The sequence below is a fragment of the Dama dama genome, chromosome 6, assembly GCF_033118175.1.
Source record: "Dama dama isolate Ldn47 chromosome 6, ASM3311817v1, whole genome shotgun sequence".
In the NCBI taxonomy this organism is placed as follows: Eukaryota; Metazoa; Chordata; class Mammalia; order Artiodactyla; family Cervidae; genus Dama; species Dama dama.
In genome coordinates, this window is record NC_083686.1 from 44658282 (window position 1) to 44677959 (window position 19678).

The following is a 19678-nucleotide window of genomic DNA, read 5'->3' on the forward strand; positions in this document are numbered from 1 at the left end:
TGAACTGAACTGAAAGCTCCTGAAGAATTTTAGAGATGTTTGTAGTCCAGGGTCCTCATTGTAGACCCTGAAGAATTCTTGTAACTGGTTATCAGAGCTAGTGTTCCATATTACTCCAATTTATTGGAATCTAGCTTATGATTTTAGGAGTTAAAGAAGAGTTAAAATGATGTCACAAATTGCATTGTGTTCAATAGTGTTTCTAAATCAGAGAAAGTGATTTAGATAATTCATCTTTATTGAAACTCAATTTTGGTGTCTTCCTCCTTTCTAACCTCCCCCAAGCAGTTCTTTCTCTCAGAATACCATTTATCAAAAAACATAACTCAGAAAGAATGGAAGAATTGCCTCAATAAGCATAAAAATCTTGTCTTCTGTTTAAAGCTATAATTCTTTGTATCAAAATGAATGGTTGTTGCCATACTGTTGACTTCAGACTCTTTTACTTCCTTGATATTTTCTTCAGCAGTAGATAAGAATATTTCAAGCTATAAATACTGAATTCTAATTTGAAATACTCTATTAAGGAGGATTTAAGGTATCTTTATGTTGTAAATGCTCTTACTTTTGGAAGATGCACCTGGAATCATGGCAAATATATTCAAACGTACTGCCATCTCACATTAGATGTTTTTGGTTGAAAAATATTTAAAAGTCATAATAATTTTGAGTTTGCTAAGAATAATTTCATTCTTTACTCTTTGGAAAGCTCACTGTGACTGTAGTACCCAGTGCATGAAATAGTCCTGGAGTCCTGAAATTAATATGTTAATTTCAAAGTTTGGGGATCTTTTCTGTTCTCATGAACAAGAATTTAACATGATGTTTCTCTACTCTGGCTACATATTAGAATCACATTAAAACACACAAAAAATCGGTTGGTCAGGTTTTATTCCCAGAGATTCTGACTGGACTGATGTAAGATGATTCTAGGTACTGGTAGTTTTTCAAAGCTACCCAGACCCAGGATATTCTAATGTGTAGTCAGATAGAGAACCACTGTTTTGTTGTTAATAAGTAAATTTTCTAATAAATAAAAATGTAATTTAAATAATTTAAAAGCAAAACTAAAGTAAGAACTATACAATAAAGCCTCTAATAAAAAACATGAACTGTATATCTAGTTCAATTACTTTTAAAAAGTCTAAAATTCTGGTGTTTGCCTATATATGTCATAATTCCCTTGCTACGAAAAAGGAAGTGAATAATTTGCTGAATGAATAGAGATTGCCCAGAAGCCTGCCATCTGTACTCAAGGAGCAGACCTCTGGTACTACAGTGGGTTTCTGGGTACACAGTGTGAGGTGAGACCTTATTGAGACCTTCTGGTGTTGACATCTTGGGAAGACTCTGCCACTATCACATGATAGAAAAGATTCTGTGCTGCTGAGTGTGGTTATAGAGAATCTTTTTAATACTTCTTCAAGAGGGAAATAATCAAGACCTGTCTTTAGTGGCTCATGGCTCTTGACTGAAGACAGGAGACTGAGTTAAATAATCTAATAAGGGCCCCTGTAATTCTGAGTTCCATTTCATGGGAGGGACAGCATCAAGGAGTTAGTTGACAGGCAGTCTCATAAGAATTATTGTCAGAAGCAACTCCAAATATAACCCAACATCAGTTCCTCATGCTACATGATTATGAGGTAGCATTTTACACTACATGCTACATGATAATGAGAAAAACATTAGCTATTTGATATTGGAGATCAAATCAGAAAGAAGAGTGTAGAGACTAGGAGGATAGTTTGGGGTCAACACACGAGATTGATTTTCAAATATATTATTCTAAAAGTTGAGGCAAGAAATGGTTAGAACTTGATGGTCAGCTTAATATAAGAGTAAATTAGGAAGCACCAATATGTTAGGAGAGGAGAATTGGCAATACTGAGTGATACTTGGAAAGGGAGGGCCGAAAGACAAAAAGTGGCTTTTTAGTGACTTTTATCAAGAGGTGTGTTTTACTGAGAGGTGAACTAGCACAAATCTGCTTTATTAACTTTTGAAAAAATATTTATTTATTTATTTGGCCACATCGGGTCTGAGTTGCGTCGTGTGTAGCCTTTCATTGCAGTGCATGGGCTCTCTAGTTGCGGCTTGCAGCCTTGGTAGTTGCAGCCTGCTCGAACTTAGTTGCTCCATGGCTTAGTTCTCCATGTTCTTAGTTCTCAGTTCTCCAAACAGTGATCAAACTCAAGTCCACTGCATTGCAAAGTAGATTTTTAACCACTGGACCACCCCATGAATCTGCTTTAGAGTACAGCTTTAGATTCATCCTGCCTTTGCTCATATCCTGGCTCCACCACACGCAAACTATGTGGCAATGGGCAGGTTCCTTAACCTTTCTGAGTCTTAGTTTCCACATCTATGAAGTGAAGATAATAATAGTGCCTACTTTGTAAGACACTAGTGATGATTAAGGGAGTCAATACATGTAAAGTGTACACAAGAAGACCTGATTTAATAAATTTTTGTTAGTTATATTTATGATACATTTTGATGATAACATTGGAAGACGGTGGAATGTTTCAGAGGAGGACTAAAAAGGCTTGTCTTCAATTAATTGGAAGGTTAGAGAAAATAGCTATGAAAACTACATTGAACTTGTCCTCAGTCTCACAATTAAATGAAGACAGATACAGACCCACTAAATATGATATAAAGCAGGGTATCATATGTGCTACAACAGACATAGAATAATGGGTGTTTGGAGTATGGAGAATATAGTAGTCCTTGGTTGGTTGTCTCCTTAACATTCACATCCCCTTACTTTCTGCAAAAACCTTTAGATTTTTCTTTGAGAAATAGTTCCTACCCCATTCCAGTGTTGTGCTTTTGACGTTACCGACCCCCCTCTTAATTGCATGGGCTTCCCTGATGGCTCGGATGGTGAAGAATCTGCCTGCAATGCAGGAGACCCAGGTTTGATTCCTGGATTGGGAAGATCCCCTGGAGAAGGGAATGGTTACCCAATCCAGTATTCTCATCTGGAAAATTCCATGGACAGAGGAGCTTGGTGGGCTACAGTCCTTGGGGTTGCAGAGAATCAGACATGACTGAGCGACCCACACACTAGCGCCACCAGACTCTGATGAATGTCACCCTGTTGGCATCCTTCCTGGTCTGAATGCTTGTGTCCCCCCTCCCCAAATTAATATTTTGAAATCATAACCCCCAAAGATGATGTATGAGTAGATGGAGCCTTTGATAGGTGATTAGGTCATGAGAGTAGAGCCCTCATGAATGGGATTAGTGTTCTTTCCAAAGAAACCTCACAGAACTCCCCAGCCTTTTCTGCCCTGTGAGGATGCAGGGAGAAACCTGCACCCCGAAAAAGGGTGCTCACCCTTATCTCCGACCTCTAGCCTCCAGAATTATAAGAAACAAATTTCTGTTGTTGGAATGCTACCCAGCCTTTGGTGTCTTATTATAGAAATCCAAATGGACTAAGATACTGCCTCCTTGTAACTGCTATGCTACTGCTAAGTCGCTTTAGTCGTGTCCAACTCTGTGCGACCCCATAAACGGCAGCCCACCAGGCTCCCCTGTCCCTGGGATTCTCCAGGCAAGAACACTGGAGCGGGTTGGCATTTCCTTCTCCAATGCATGAAAGTGAAAAGTGAAAGTGAAGTTGCTCAGTCGTGTCCGACTCGTAGTGACCCCATGGACCGCAGCCTACCAGCCTCCTCCATTCATGGGATTTTCCAGGCAAGAGTACTGGAGTGGGGTGCCATTGCCTTCTCCATTGTAACTGCTGTAGGGATGAGCAAATGAGATGCAAGAAGATGTTTGCTGAAGACAAAGAGTCTTTCTCATTTTTTTTTTTCTCAAGAGCTCCTGGCAAAGAATTTTTTGTGTATACTGGGGTATGAAGATGTACAGCTATTTTTTTTTAACAGTAAGGAGAGCCTGATGGCAGAATTGAGTAAATTATACAGAAAAATAGCAGGCTGACCCACTGAGGTTCTAGATAAAATTATCTGAAATCAGCCCATAACTTAGAGCAACGTGATCTGATACATTCAATCCAGATTGAGTTGGTTTATTTCTATTGCTTACAATCCAAGGGGGCTTCCCTGGTGGCTCAGCCATAAAGAATCCTCCTGCTACTAGAGGACACATGGGTTTGATCCCTGGGTCAAGAAGATCCCCTGGAGGAGGAAAAGGCAACTGACTCTAATATTCTTGCCTGGGCAATCCCATGGACAGAGGGACCTGGCAGGCTACAGTCCACAAGGTTGGAAAGAGTTGGACACGACTTAGCGACTAAACAACAATGTACATACAATCCAAGGACTTCTGACTATTGCAGGTAGGGAACGAATAATTCAGCAGTGGGAGTTGAGGAGACTTCTTAGTGCCTGGTTTTGAAGGGAGGCCAGTCTCCTATAGGCAGACTTTGAAATAAAGTATATTCTAAGCAAAGAGAATTAACATTGGGCAAAAGCCTGGAGACCAGAGAGTATAATGCATTTTTTTGTAAGTGATCAGTGAACTCTGTATGGCTGGATATAGAGTATGTCTATGGTATACTAGAAGATAAGCTGGAAAAACAGGAAGTAGGCAAAGAATGAAGTTTTGAGCACCAGGCTTAGTATTTGGGACTTTATGTTGTATGCAAGTGCCAACAGTGAAAGATAAAGGACAGATGAACCTGGTGTTTTAGGAAGATAACTTTGACAGCAGAGTGATGGATGGATTGGAAAATTCCAGAACAAAGGCAAATGGTCATGAATCAGGGCAGTTTGTGAAGCAAAATAGGGCTTAGATATGAGAGATATAAAGAAAGTAGACAAGATTGGTTTGGGTGGAAGAAAAAAGGCAGGGGAGTAGCAAGGCTGCAAGGTATAGAGTACAAGCATTTAGATGGACTCTGTGCTTGAGAAGCCTGCATGAGGCAGTGCAGGAGTGCAGAGACAAGTGTTCAGTTTCATACACTTTGAATTTAAAAGATTGGTGGGACATACACATGGATATATCCAGGACAGACTGGAATTAGAGTCTGGAGCTAGAGTAGATGTCAGAGCTGGAAAGCACAGCTTTGCATGCTATCCCCATAAAGAGAGGTGAAGGCACAAGGGAAAATGAGATTCCTGAGAAATTCATGGGAGAAGAAAAGGGATGATCACCCAGAATTATTTGGGAATTCTCTATATCTAGAGTTGAGCAAGGGCTTCCCTCGTAGCTCAGTTGGTAAAGAATCTGCCAGCAGTGCAGGAGACCTAGGTTCAATCCCTGGGTTGGGAAGATCCCCTGGAGAAGGAAATGGCAACCCACTTCAGGAACCTTGCCTGGAAAATCCCATGGACAAAGGAACCAGCTGGGCTGCAGTCCATGGGGTGGCAAAGAGTTGGGCATGACTGAACGACTAACACTTCACTTCAGAGTTGAGCAAAGGAGCTTAAGCTGATGAAAGGCATCAGCTGGAGAGGTAGGCACGCACAGTGGAATGAGACTCAAGCCAACACAGAGCTTCAAGATGGGCTTGACCACGGATAGACGTGGTCGAGGTGCTGGGCAGAGCCAAGTCTGAGAAGAAGCTACTGTGTTTGAGAAGGGAAGATGAGGGATGGCCTTTCTGTTTCCAGAACTTTTAGATGAGGAAAGGTAAAAGCAACCAACAACCAAGTAGCCTTAGGGAGACCCAAGGTCAAGGTCCTTAGGATAAGGAAATGTAAGTGTTTTTGTGTACAATCCAAAGATCATTTTGTCTAATATTTTCGATGTGTTGCTTTGTTACTAGACTCATTTTCTCCACATCTGGAACTTCTATTTATATTATGTGGTCAGATGCGTGAAATGACTCCCTTATGGCCTTTCATCTGCCTATAACCAGCCTGACCAATTTGGGGATGATTATCAGTTAGATCTGAAGTTGTACTTTTTATTTTATTTAAAACTTTCCCTCTGTGTGAGGTGTTCCTTGCTGAGTTGTTCCACTTGGTTTTATTACGTACACCAAACAGTGACGTGTGAGAAATGAATGTTCAGAAACACACGGAAAGAAAATTGTTATTTGTGCCTCAAGGGATTCCTCACCAGTGTTTTGGAAACTCTGGAAACTAAATTTATATACAAAGAACGTAAAACTTTTCTGCTTTTATTGATTAGCTCTCATTGCTGGAGAAGCAACATTACTGGGAAATGCTGTCTTTATTCTGTAGAAATGTGAAAAGCACTGAAAACTAATATAACTAATCTGGAAGTGGGTATATTCTTCCTGTGAGGGATGAGTGACTTATAATTATTCTCTAGGAGACAAAGCATTTGTTTTTGCACTATTTAGTTCTTTGAAAGCTCGATAAGCTTTTAAGAGGGGAGATGGCATTAATTCACTGGAAAATGGTTACAATCTGCAAAGGGCACAGATATGAAATTTGGGTTACATATTTTTTGTATAGCACATGCAAATCTTATAATGCTTTTTTTGTTACTCAAAATAAAAAAACAAAACTCCATTATTCACTGATTAATAAATTAAGAACTTTTTCACTCTGTGTCTGTTGATGTTGTTTAGTTCTACTTATTTCAGTAAGTTGCTTTCTGTAAAGGTCATGGTGATGGATACCCAAGAGACACATGTTCTGAGGAGGGAAAAAAGTGAAGAAACAAAGAAGAGCAGAAAACAAAATAATAAAATTAGTTTGAGCTTCATCAGTGTATTAAGGAAGGATACACAGAGATTGTGCTAGGTGTTGAAAATGCAAAATAGATTTGACTTGATTCCTACTTTTGAGGGAGAAACTTTCACACCAACATAGTCATATTATCATATACTATGTAAGTGCTTTGTGTATATAAGAAAAAGAAAGTAATTTCTTAGCTCTGTGCATAACAAAATAATACAAACTAACTTGTTCTAGGGTAAAGTATAAATTTAGCACAGCTTTGGATATATTTATGTTTTTATATGACTATTATATAAGTGTGAATTTAAGAATGATTTGTAAGGTACATTTTATATAGCTAGCACATATAATTTGAACCCCACAGTATTTTTGACAATAGCTCTATTTAATCAGACATAACATGATAAGTATGTAATGTTCAGGGTACATTTTATTAAATAAGCATCAACATCATGCATTTCATCATTCTTATTATACCTTAATAACCATCCTGCTAAACTCAGCCACCAGCTCAGGTAAGATTTAACCTCTGCCTATTTCTTTGGGGAAGATCTCAGTTGGAGAAGGCAGTTGAATAAAAAACGAAACCTTTACTTGGGAAGGTCATTTGAACTGGGTATTGAAGGACAAATAGAAGTCCTGGAAACTAAAGAACCCCCAAAAAACCATGGTAGAAAACAAATGCTCCAAATGGGCAAGTAATTATGTACACAGGAGTACCTGCTTTTCTTTGAAGGGTAAAGTGAAGATCCAGTTGGGATGGGGTTTCTGGAGTGGGAGATGGAGAGATCTAGTGATGTGTCCTTAATTCTGCCTTGATTGTTCACCCAGAGTGATTCTCCTAGTCACCCTTGGCCTTCTATCCACCCAGCAAAACGGAAGCCATCATCATGGAGAGGCTGAGGAAGCCAATGACACCTACTGACTCAGCCTCATCCCCTGAAGGAGACAAGTCCTTCAAGAAACTGTATGTATTTGGAAGAGTGCTTCTTGTATATTTACTGCCTCTCTGCTTTGAAGTCCTGATTCCACCACTTATAGTTGTAAGACTTTGGAAAATTTCTTAAACATGCAAATCTCTTGCCCTCACTCCCATATGAAAATAATTATAGTATCTTCTCCACTGAGTTATTGTAAACATTACAATAAGATAATTCAAGGGAAAATACCTGGCACATATAAAGTGCTCCAAAAGTTGACTTATTATTATTGTTATTATTTTTATTTTTAAAAAACAATGAGTCTCTTGGCTTTTAGCCAATCATTAACTAATTGTAAGAAAAACTATGCGTGGATTGTTTGCTGAGAGATGAAACAACTTCTGCTCTGTCTTGGAAGACTTTGAGGAAGGCAAAGGAACGTTGATTTAAGGATGGTGATTTCTCGTCACTCTTCTTCACTGCGGATTGCTGACAGTGCTTGCTGCCTTCACGGGATCTTGCAGCAACGATGTGAGTGACGCAGTGAAGCGCCCACAGCGGCGCTTGCTCACAGAGTGTACACAGTGACTGCTGGCTGCTATTATTATCTTCTAACATCCTTCTCCGGTGCCATGTGGATTTTCAGTTGATTATTTAAATTCTCTGCATGCTTTCCACTTTTTAAAATTGTTATATTGATCCTTGAGTCATATAACAAGAAAGTATATGGGTGAGCTTGGGGAAGGCACATAGGCATGCATATTTATAGTAATTGAGATTTTTCCTATGCAGGTGGCAAGTAGTGAAGTCTGTTTCATAAATATATTGCAAACTCCCCAAAAGGATGGGGAGTTTGCAATATATTTATCGAAATGTAAGATTTTTATGAATGAAACCAAACACTGATAGAAATACGCAAGGCAAGCCTGGCTTTGTGATAAACATCTTCTTTTCCTTGAACATACAAATAGGTTTTAAATTTAAGTTAAAAATAAGTCACATAGAGAGTAAAATACACATGGGTGTGTAAGGAAGATGGATAAGGAGAGATAAAGGGTGCTTGTGATCTCCCAGTGCATGAGTGTCATGAGTACAATGGGCTGTGAAGTCCAGCCAACATCTGGCAAGGTAGTCAGGGCTCTGGTAGGTTAGAGCAAAAGCAAATGTTGGAAACAAATTAAGTGAAGTAAACAGGGGCAAGTGACATGCAAATATGTGATCAACAAACGGCGATAGCTGAAAAATTCAACAGCTGCGAGAAGAGAGATCTTGATTTATATATTTTGTTTGTACAAGTCACACTTTCTCATTTTGACAGAATGTTGTAGAAATATATGAATTAAAAAGTGCAAGTTCCCATCCATCTGCTTCTCTTCTCCAACCTTTTCCCAGAGGTAATGTCAAGATAACTGACTGTGGAAGAGTCAGTGGTATTATACAAGACCAGGCAGTACTTTGATTATAGTTACTTAAAACAGATTTTTTTTTAATAATGGAAGATTTTAAATGTGTAAATGTAGAGAGAATAGTAAAATGAACCCTTTTTTACTCATCATCCAGCTTCCAAAGTTATTAATCTTTTGCTAGCCTTCATACTTTCTAAGACATAAAGCCCAAAATACTGGTGGTGATGGAACCAAAGTTGGCCCCATGGAGTGTAACTGATGCATTATGTTTTGGTGCTATGAACCATTTATATTCTTCGTGCACAAAGCCCGATGAAACAGCTGGAGATGCAGAGCACACTGTGATTAAGTTAAATTTGCCCTGAGTGGAGCTAGTGTGGACTGCTCACTTCTGTTCATGTTGTCTATATCTTTACCTTCTGTACCCTAGTTCCTCATGTAGTATCTAGCACATAGTATGTGATGAGAAATTGTTGTTGAAGAAATAAGCCTGATTTACCATTCAGATCTTAGCAACATGAAAGAGACTGGGCATTGTAGTGTAATTTATCTTTGCAGAATGCTTTCTAATGGGCATTGGGTGCTTATTATGTGCTAGGTACTTGTACTTACTAGGTGTTAAGTCATGCTTTATTACAGTAACTCATTCAATTCCTGCAAAAACCCTTGGCAAAAGGTACTATCATCATCTTTTAGTTTCTTAGGTATGCAACCAGTGAGTTGGTCAAGATCATGTGAATAGTGAGAGGTAGACCTGGGAGGTAAGGCATCCAGCAGCCCATGTGTACTTAGCACCACTCTTGGTTCCTAAAGATGTTTGAACACCATTTATGGGAAGCTGAACACACTTGCATACTTCGAAAGGTAGTGATCTTACCTTCCTGCCTGATTAACTCACAAACCACTCCTTTGCAGCAGTGCCAGATAATGGGAGGGTATTGCACGTGGAACAGACTTAAAAAAGAAAAAAACAGACTTTGTCACTTTTCATGAACACAAGGCACTTCTTTGTGCTGTGTGGGAGGGAATGTGGTAGACTGATTTCATTGAGACCCTGCCAAATTCTGGTCTTGTGGCCATCAAAGACGCATCATTTCCTCTAAGACTTCTAAGGGGGCTATTACCATGGGCCTGCAGGTTCTGGTTTGCATTCAGAGGAGACACTATCTTCTAAAGTGAGACGTGGAAGAGGAAGTGTCATGAATTGTAAATAAAGTTGAGAGAGAAGAATTGTTTGGAGATGGAGAAAAATTGCCTGCTCCAAACCAGGTTCCATCTCCCTCCCCCTTATCCAACTTTGCCAGAGCGCATCCTGTTTTCCTTGCTAAGTTTACTTTCAGGAAGAGAAGAGTTTCTTTTAAGTATACCCCTGGCCCTGACAAATAGCTCCTAGATTAAATATTAGTGTATTTATATAGTGCAACACCATGCCACTATGAAAAAGAACAAGAAGGTGCCCTAAGTCTTGATGTAGAATGATCTCCAAGTTTTTTTTTAAAGTGAAAAAAGTCAATACTCAAATGGTATTTATTCCAAGGCTACCCTTTGGAAGGAGGATCATGATATACCTTTATTTGCTTGGAAAAATAGGAAAGGTAAAAATGCTTGCCTCTGGGACTTCCCGGTGGCTCTGTGGTAAAGAATCCGCCTATCAATGCAGGAGACAGGGGTTCAATCCTTGGGTCAAGAAGATCCCACATGCCTGAAGCAACTAAGCCTGTGTGCCACAACTACTGCAACCTTTGTGCCTAGAGCCTGTGCTCTGCAACAAGAGAAGCCACGGCAATGAGGAACCTGCACACTGCAACTCGAGAGCAGTCTTTCTAACCTCTGCTCACCGCAACTAGAGGAAGCCCACACTCAGCAACCAAGACCCAGTGCTGCCAAAAATAAATAAATAAAAATTTAAAAAATATGCTTGCCTCTGCTGAAGGAAAGACTTTTCATTCTAAAACGTCCCATATGAAAAATAATTTTAACCATATACATGCATGACATTTCAAAGTTAAAGTATTTCAGTTGTCAACCTGGCGAAGTCGAAGAGTAGATACAGTAAGGGCTTCCCTGGTGGTTAAGACAGTTGGATCCCTCGGTTGGGAAGGTCCCCTGGAGGAGGGCATGGCAACCCACTCCAGTATTCTTCTTGCCTGGAGAATCCCCAGGGACAGAGGAGCCCGGTGGGCTGCAGTCCCTGGGGTCACAGAGAGTGGGACATGACTGAGCACAGATATAGTAAGCATAAAAAAAATAGAAGAAAAGGAAGACTTTACATTAACTGTGTATTTCAGGAGGAGAAGCTTGGATTAGATGTAGAAATGAAACATTTCTACCGCTCCATCTTCCTGAAAGATGGTCCTTTAAGTTGTGTGTGGTGCACTGGGAAGACCCAGAGGGAAGGGATGGAGAGGGAGGCGGGAGGGGGGATCGGGATGGGGAACACATGTAAATCCATGGCTGATTCATGTCAATATATGGCAAAAACCACTACAATATTGTAAAGTAATTAGCCTCCAATGAATAAAAATAAGTGGGAAAAAAATAATAAAGGCACCAGGGAAGTGAGAAGTTGCTGTGTAGCACTGGGGGCCCAGTCTAGCTCTGTGATGACCTGGAGGGATGTGATGGGGGGAGGGAGGGAGGCTAGGGAGGGAGGGAGTGGATGTATAATTACGACTGATTTGCATTGTTGTATGGCAGAAACCAACACAATATTGTAAAAAAAAATTTTTTTTAATTAGAAAAAATAGGACAAAGGAAAAAGCTCCTGGAAAGTAAGAGATGGAGGGATCTAGAAGATTCTATTTAATGAAGTTAGAGGACATGTGCTGTCACTTCCCAGGTTTGGGGAGAAATGGAGAGAAAAGAATACATGTGGTTAGAAAGGAATCCGAGTTCTCCTCTAACAGAGCCGGGAGGAGTCTACACCTGCCCAGAGGGTCGAGAGGTTTGGCACAGACCGTTCTGGGTGCCCAGGGTCGGGAGCTTTGCTTCATTGCCCCTGCAGTGAAGCCCGCCGCTGCCGGCCTCCTTCCCCTCCGCCTAAGGGGATCCTGTCTGGAAGCTGTGCTCTTGAGAAGGCCCGAGAAGCGTCACGCTAGGGACTCCTGGTCAGGCCACACGGTGGCCAAAAGCTCCTTTTCAAGGAGACACTCACACACACCCAAGGTACGCCAGAGCCCTGGGTACCTCCGGCTCCCGGGAGGCCCGAGGTAGGTTTTTGGTGAAAGGTAGGTACAGGGGGGAGGGTCTCAGATTTAAATGCTTTAGGGGGCGAGACAGGTAACTTAAGAACGTTCGAAGCCATCAGGTGTAAGAGGAAATCGTGGGAACTTTGGAGAACTGGGCAAGTGAATATTCGGACTAGAGGCATTCAGATTCAGATTTTTACAACCGTGCTGGCCAAGCAAAACACTCTGGAGTCTGCCTGGAGTCACCACCAGGTTGCGATCCTTCGCCTCGGCTCAGCATCCGATTCTTCCGGGTTGCTTCAACCTGCCGCTGAGCCTCGGCCCGTCCCCCAGCCACTTCGGGCGCGCTCGGAGCCGACTGTCCCACACTTTGGCGCGCCTCCTGACGGCGCAGTGTCCCCTCGCCGCGCTCCCGGTGTTGCTCCCCAATATCTCGGGGTTCTGGGGGAGGCAGGGGCCAACCAAATCTTGGAGTGCCTCAGAACCCGCTGCGGGCTACATTTTCTTTCTGCCAGATATGGGGTTGTTGCACCCGGGACGTTCTCCCTTGGGCCACTCTGGGCCAGACGCAGTTTTGGGCAAGTGGGGGAGATGCAGAGATGGAGTGGGCGTGGGAAAGCAGCGATCCACGCACCGAACCCGGCTGAGGGGCGGCGCTGGTCTCGAAGGGAAGCCCCGCCCTGCATAGCCCCGCCTCCGCGCTCTAGAGTTTCGGCTCTGGCTCCCACCCAGCACTGAGTCCCGGGACTCCGAGAAAGCCGGAGGTGTATGGTAGCGTTTCCTCTGCCCGCGCGAGGCATCACTTGCGCGCCACGGAAAGCCAGGAGCTGTCCGGCAGCCGGGATCATCCTCTCCGACTGGCACCGCAGACGCTCCTGCAGCCGCGGCGGGAGCTGGGGCACCCTCGCCCTGAGCGCGCCCCGAAGCCCTGCGCGGCTGCGCACGTTCCATCTCCGCGCCTTTTTCGCGGAGCAGAACCAGAAAGAGAACGGGCGCCTGATTCCTGGGCATTGCGCCCGGCGCGAGGTGCGGGATGGAGAGCAAGGCGCTGCTGGCCCTTGCTCTGTGGCTCTGCGTGGAGACTCGGGCTGCCTCTGTGGGTAAGGAGCCCGCTTCCTAGAGAGAAAATGGAGAGATCGGGTGCGGGCGGAGAGATAGGGATGAGGAAGCAGGACCTCATCGGGACTGATAGAGCTGGAGAGGTGAAAGTGACTTGACACTGTGTTCTTTCATTTACCAAAGAGGAAACTGAAGCTCAGTGACTGACCCAAGTTTACCCAGAAAGTTGGTAGTCTCTTGAGCCTAGTTCCATCTCCACGACTCTGTTTTCCGACAGGGACCTGGGCTGGAGAGTGTCCTGCAGAAGCCGATACACCCTCGGGCTCTTGGGAGGCGGGAGTGGGAAGGCGCCCCGGGCTGGCAGGCAGGAGGTGCTCCCGCAGGCGGGAACAGGCGGTGAAACCTTGTCCGGTTGCGCGCAGCATCCTCGCCCGAGCGCGGGGAAGGAAGCCGTCTGGGAGCCAGGAGCCAGCTTGGCCGGAGGGCACCCTGCGCTCAGCTCTGCCTGACCCCGGTCTGATGGTCGGATGTTCCTTTTTGGTTCGAGCTCACCTATACACACCCACTGTATGAGGTGGGGTCCAGGGGAGAGCGAAACTTTTCCTTCTTCCTGGTGCAGGACGCCACTCTCTTCGCGGAGAGAAAGGGGAATGGGGCCTTGGACCCGGGGCTGTGACAGCTTCCCAAGGTGTCTCCAAGTAATAGACACCTTCTTATTGTAAAACAGTTTAACATCTTTCAGACCGCTTTGGTCTTTTGGGTAAGCACATGGTCAGAAGTTCACGTTCTGAAAACTCTCTGAGCGATTTGGTACTTAGATTGGGTGCCACTCGCCACTCTCCTTGCCGTCTAAAATTTCTCTCCTTCAAGGTTAGGAACACACATGCCCTTGTTGCAATAAATTTCCTTTCTCTCTCTCTCCCTCCTTTCTCCCCCTTTTCCCCTACTCCGCCTTTCTCTCTCATCTCTCTGTAGCCAGTTTGCTGGTTTCCAGACTTTCACTCTTCGGAGGGCCAGAAGGAAGAGGGTGAAAAAGCAAAAAAAAAAAAAAAAAAAAGCATAGTTCAGGGGAAAAGTCTTATAAAATTAAAATTCCTTATAAATTAAAGTATCACCTGTCTTTTTTTTTTTTTTTAGGACACTCACATGCATATACAGTAACAGGATCATCTGTCTGTAGTTACTGAATTTTCTTAATAATGACTTGGTTCATACATGCCAGCTCTACCAGGGACACTCATTTGTCCCTGACAGGACCTCTCTCTGTCTCCCTTTAGGGGGAGAGAGTGAAGTTCTGGAACTTGTGGTTTGTTCTGCATTCCCCAAAGATGTGAGTTGCTTTTAAGCCCAGGGTGTTCCATAGCACAGCAGTAGGAACTGTAATCTGGTTGCCCTGAATATAATGATGAGGTTGCCCTTTTGGAGTGTGTGACATGCTTAATTGGATTGGGCTATAATTGATGCCATCAAATTTTAGAGACAGAGGCACTGTTGTTTTTCCTTCCTGTCTTTGAGCTGGAAGGGTAATAGTGCACAAATGAATTAATTTTGGTTATGGGATTTGAACATAGAAGAGCTTTTTATTGAGTAGCAGTGTACGTACTTCTTAGAGTTATTTCTTTAGAACTTTCTGAAAAGCAGAACTCAAACCTGCCAATGAAAATGAATGAAGCTTATTGGAGCAAAAAGAAATTGAGCGTTGGTCTACATGTATGAGTTTGAAGTTACCATTATTGATAGCCTTGTAGAATAGTTTTTTGTTGGAGATATGTCTCTAGAATAGTATGATGTTGTTTTGATTCCCTATGAATGGAGAACTTTTTTTTTTTTTTTTTTTTTTTTGACATAGGAAAGTGTGTCCAGAGTGTGTGATAATCTGTGGAGGTGATTTACAAGAGATTTTCAGGAATGTTTTATTTTGGTGACGGTGGAAGCATAGCTTATTTAGAGCTTAGCCTTTACTACCATTTTTTTCTCTTGTGAATGTGCACAAATAATATATTGTTTCTCATTTGGGTCATCATCTGAATTGTATTAAGTTACTGTTTTTGACACGATTCTCAGCTGAGTGTTTCTCAGTCACACTTGATGTCTGTGCTCATCCAAATGAATTGTCTTCATTTTCCTTTTCTTAGATGCAGCAGGGTCGATTATTGGAAGACTTTTCTTTTGCTTTTAAACATTTTGCTTTACTGTTTGCCTTCTTTGGGGGTGGTTATTTCCTTCATGTTGGAAAGTGCTCTGCTGATTAACTGAACGCCACCCCCCAGACCACAGGTATCCAAGAGTGGCCGATCGACCATGTATGCCTGCCTCACCTGAAATGCTTGTAAAAAGGCACATTTGTAGGCCTCGTCATATTCTGATACATGCTAAACTTTAAGACTGCTGCCCCTGAAACATGTCAGGTCCAGTGCCTATTAGCTTCTGAGATTTATTGATATAACAATTTCCAGTTTTTAAAACAAATTTTGATATTGAGCAACAAATCTACTAACAACGTATTTTGCACATCTGAATGAGTGTATGAGAACAGTGTGATCAGTTCGTTTTGCCTGCAGCTATTCACGCTGGGGTCCACAGAGTTAGTGCTCTGCACATTTACACTAAATATTGGTTCATTCTTGTTTATTCATACTTTTTCATATTTGCTAATACCCTTTTATTTGCTGAACAATTTGAATCCCAGTGTAGGCTTATAGAGTCATTTGTTCTTAGTGGATGTGAGTTAAGGATCATATGAAGCTTGGGTGCTTGCCTAGGATCAATCACTTTTTAAGGTGATGTTTTGAAAACCTGGATATCAATTAAGACCCTAGCATGGTGGACAGTTTTTCTTTTTCTGATGCTTTTTTTAACACCTGGTAGCTCTTTGCATTTAGTTGGCAGAGAACTCAACTTTCTTGCTGTGGAGTGACCCATGGCAAGGAAACTGTGTGGTGTATTTAGGTAGACACTTTTCCTGTGTTGCAAGCTTGGTGTCAGGACAAGCTCAACACTTTGATCAATAAGTTGAGATTCCCCAGTTGCAGTTCATTAGCATTATCCTTTTTAAAGTCCTGTTCCCTGAGGAAAAGTACATGCATGTTATATGACATTGGAAAATGTTTCTTTTCTCAATTCCTCTCACCTAGTTTTAATGTACGATTGTTCAACCTTGGCAGTTCAGTTACCAGAGTAAGTGCATTAGAAAATTGATAAAGGAGAATAAGACAAGGTCATGGACATCTGTGCCCCCACCAAAGTACATCGATGGACTAGGTAGAACTCGCTGTATGTAGTACTCATTAATCAGCAGTTTGGTCAAATGTGTGCATCCTATGTTTTATAAAAAAATGTCCGTGGGTCCTTTCCCAAAGGAGTGAGGTCATCCGATGAAGGTTCATTTGGTTTCAATGTCCCATATCCTTTTGTAAGACCTTGAAGTTGGCAGTGCAGGAAAACAGGAACTCCACCCTCACTCCATGAATTGCAGAACTGTTGTGTTGGTTTATGACCATCTGCCCATTCTTCCTGTTATGACACAGCTTGTGAACTTTTACTGGGAATGGTGAAAAGTAAATTCACAAGTTTTGCACAATGAACTGCTGAAGAGGCCTTTTAAAGTATAGAGTGTGCGTTGTTTATGGAAGGTGTTTCCTATTGGCCCTGACTCAGTGGCAATTACATTCATTTATTTAATTTGTTTCTAGGTTTTTCTAGTGTTTCCCTTGATCCACCCAGGCTCAGCATCCAAAAAGACATACTTACAATTATGGCTAACACAACGCTTCAGATCACTTGCAGGTAAGGATGCCTTTTAGATTCAGATTTCCTGTGTCAAATATCTCATTGTTTATTAAAGAAAAAATAATTTTCGTACAGCAGAATTGTAATAGAGTCGTTGTAATTGTTTATAAGTAGTGAGGTTTCTAAGAACTAATGTAGTAATGAAAACATGAGAAAGGTTTTCTCCCCAAAATTCTGTGCAATTTTGCTGATATTTTTTTCCCCTACTGTCCTCTACCAACACACACACACCCTACTAACCATTATTGATAGCACCTGGCTTGTGGTATGTTATACCAAGGATGTACCCTTGGAGTTAAAGAAGTTTTGGGACATATTTGTTATTCTCAGCATGGCTCTTGGACATCTGTTTAACATTTTTCAAGAACTTTATTTTATGATAAATTCTGACTGTGGTAGCAATTTGATATTCGGTCATTAATATTACTGAGTGAATCTCATGCTCTGGCTTGAGGTTCTGACATGTCTGTCACTCACCAGCTAGCAAGAAGTCATGCTCTTGATTCTTACTCACTGGGAAACTAGGTCTTCTTGACAAGAAAAAGAGGCTTTTAAATTTTGCCTTCCAGCCCCTACTGCAGGAAGAAAAGTAAGAGACCTTAGGGTTTAATGTAGTGATTATGCTTGTCGGACCCAGAGGCTTCTCGGGACCAGGGTGGCTTTGGCAGAAATGATGGGTGGAGGCGACCTTGCCCTCTGAGAAGAGTGCTGAGGGTCCACAAAGAACCTTGGGGCGCTTGTTGCCATTGTTTCTGCGTGATGAACGTGAAGTGTTCAGCACGGTGACACCGATCTATTTTAGCTTGCCGAGTGTAAAGGATACTCTAGTCCCCTTACCAAGGGTAGGTCACCAATACCCAGCCTTTGGGGAAAAAACATAGGAAGAGGTGCTATTGGCCTAGCTTTGCTATTTCAAGATGCATTTCTCCATAGATTTTCCTCTTAACCACCCTTGACAAGAAAGGTTATTTAAAACCCCTGAGATTCTGTACTTGCTTTATGTCATGAAAAAAATGATGGAGTATGTTAAAAGTAACTTTTTCATTAATGTCGCTAAAGAAGGATCTGCAATATTACATTTGCCTTCACATTGACTGTCTTCTTTGGGGATTTGCAGAGAAATTCTGCAATGAAAGTAGTTTGTGCTTTAATGCTGTCCTTTCAACGTCCTGTGAGGCCCTGAGACAGTTGCGTTCCCTTCCATCCTAACCTTACCTCTTACTCTCCCGACTGTCCACTCTTCTGTAGCTACTCTGGGCTCCTTGCCATTCTCCTAGCACTCCAGTTAGGAATCCACCCCAGGGCCTTGATATTGCTGTTCCCTTTGCCTGAAACTCTGTCCCCCTCAATGTACCTATGGCCCACTTCACCAAGTTGCCTCCCTCCAGAACTAACTCTTCACTTGTTTCTTTGCATCTTCTAAATTTTCCTCATAGTACTTATCACTACCTTTTATACAATATATTTTATTCACTTTTTGAACATTTTAGCTTTATTGAAGTTTATTTACTTTTTTTTTTTTTTTTGCCAGTGTCTTTCAGTTAGACTGAGGTTCCATGAAGGCACTGATTTTAGTTTGGTTTCTTCACTGCTGTATTCTCAGTCTTTACCAACGTTTGGCACTTAGCACACGCTTAATAAATATTTGTTGAATGAATGAATGAGTTAATTTCTGAAATTAAGGCTCTGCCTTTTTGTCATTTTTGTCCATAATATCCTGTCGTCACAGGTAAAAGGCTGTGAATCTGTTTGTTGAGGAGTTTGTATAAGTTGGAGAACTAAACCTTCAATTTTCTTAGAAACAGCCTGATAGGCATTTCACTTAAATACTTGCTTGGAATGAATTTTTCAGGGGTCAGAGGGAGTTGGATTGGCTCTGGCCCAACAATCAGAGTGGCTCTGAGAAAAGAGTGGAGGTCACAGATTGCAGTGACAGCTTCTTCTGTAAGATGCTCACAATTCCAGAAGTGATTGGAAATGATACTGGAGCCTACAAGTGCTTCTACCGGGACACTGACATGGCCTCCGTTGTTTATGTGTATGTTCAAGGTAGGTGGTTAAATGCCGTTCACTTCTCAAAGTGAGTTACCAGTTACAAAGCATAATAGGTGCACAGGATTGAGGACACCAACGGCTCGTTCTGAAGGCTGTCGGCCAACAGGAGTCCATAGAATTCTTCTCTCCCAAGGCTTCCTCTGAGGACAGGATTCAGTGATTTGTTCTGCAGCTTGGGCCCTGTTACACCTCTTTTACCCAATTAGTTCGGTTCTGATCTTTCTTTCTAAGGGAGGTAGGTCTGTGTTCACAACTGGCAATGGAGATTTATAAGAAGCCTTCTGATGTTTGAGGAAAAAAACCCTGAAATCCTTGAAAAGGAAGATTCAGGGATGAATTATGGAGCAGTTTCTGTGAAGAGATAGGTTATCTACAGCAGATTCAGAGATTTCCCCAAGAATGCACATGGAATCAGCCAAGGGCTCTGGAGCTTTTTGTTCATAAGAACTTTTTCCCCCCTTCTTACACTTTATAAAAAACAAGTTTCCATACACTCACGCATATGAAGACACTGACTCAAAGAGCCTTTTGAAGACAGGATTTCTTTCCTTTGCTTGTGTGGTCTGAGATCTTGGATGACGTGCCCTGTTATCCTAGAGTTTGCAATTTGGAATTTACACTGTGGAGGCCAG

At 42.1% G+C, this 19678-nt stretch overlaps 1 protein-coding gene across 2 annotated transcripts in view; it reads left to right on the forward strand.

Annotated features, from left to right (window-relative positions):
* Nucleotides 1–12891: 12891 nt before the first annotated feature.
* KDR (kinase insert domain receptor) overlaps nucleotides 12892–19678 on the forward strand; it is a 44721-nt gene continuing 37934 nt past the window's right edge. For both annotated transcript variants that reach the window (XM_061145936.1, XM_061145937.1), the window contains exons 1-3: nucleotides 12892–13243; nucleotides 16895–16988; nucleotides 18844–19040. In XM_061145936.1, coding sequence (XP_061001919.1) covers nucleotides 13177–13243; nucleotides 16895–16988; nucleotides 18844–19040 — 358 coding nt within the window. In that variant the 5' untranslated portion in view covers nucleotides 12892–13176. The remainder of the gene's footprint in view (nucleotides 13244–16894; nucleotides 16989–18843; nucleotides 19041–19678) is intronic.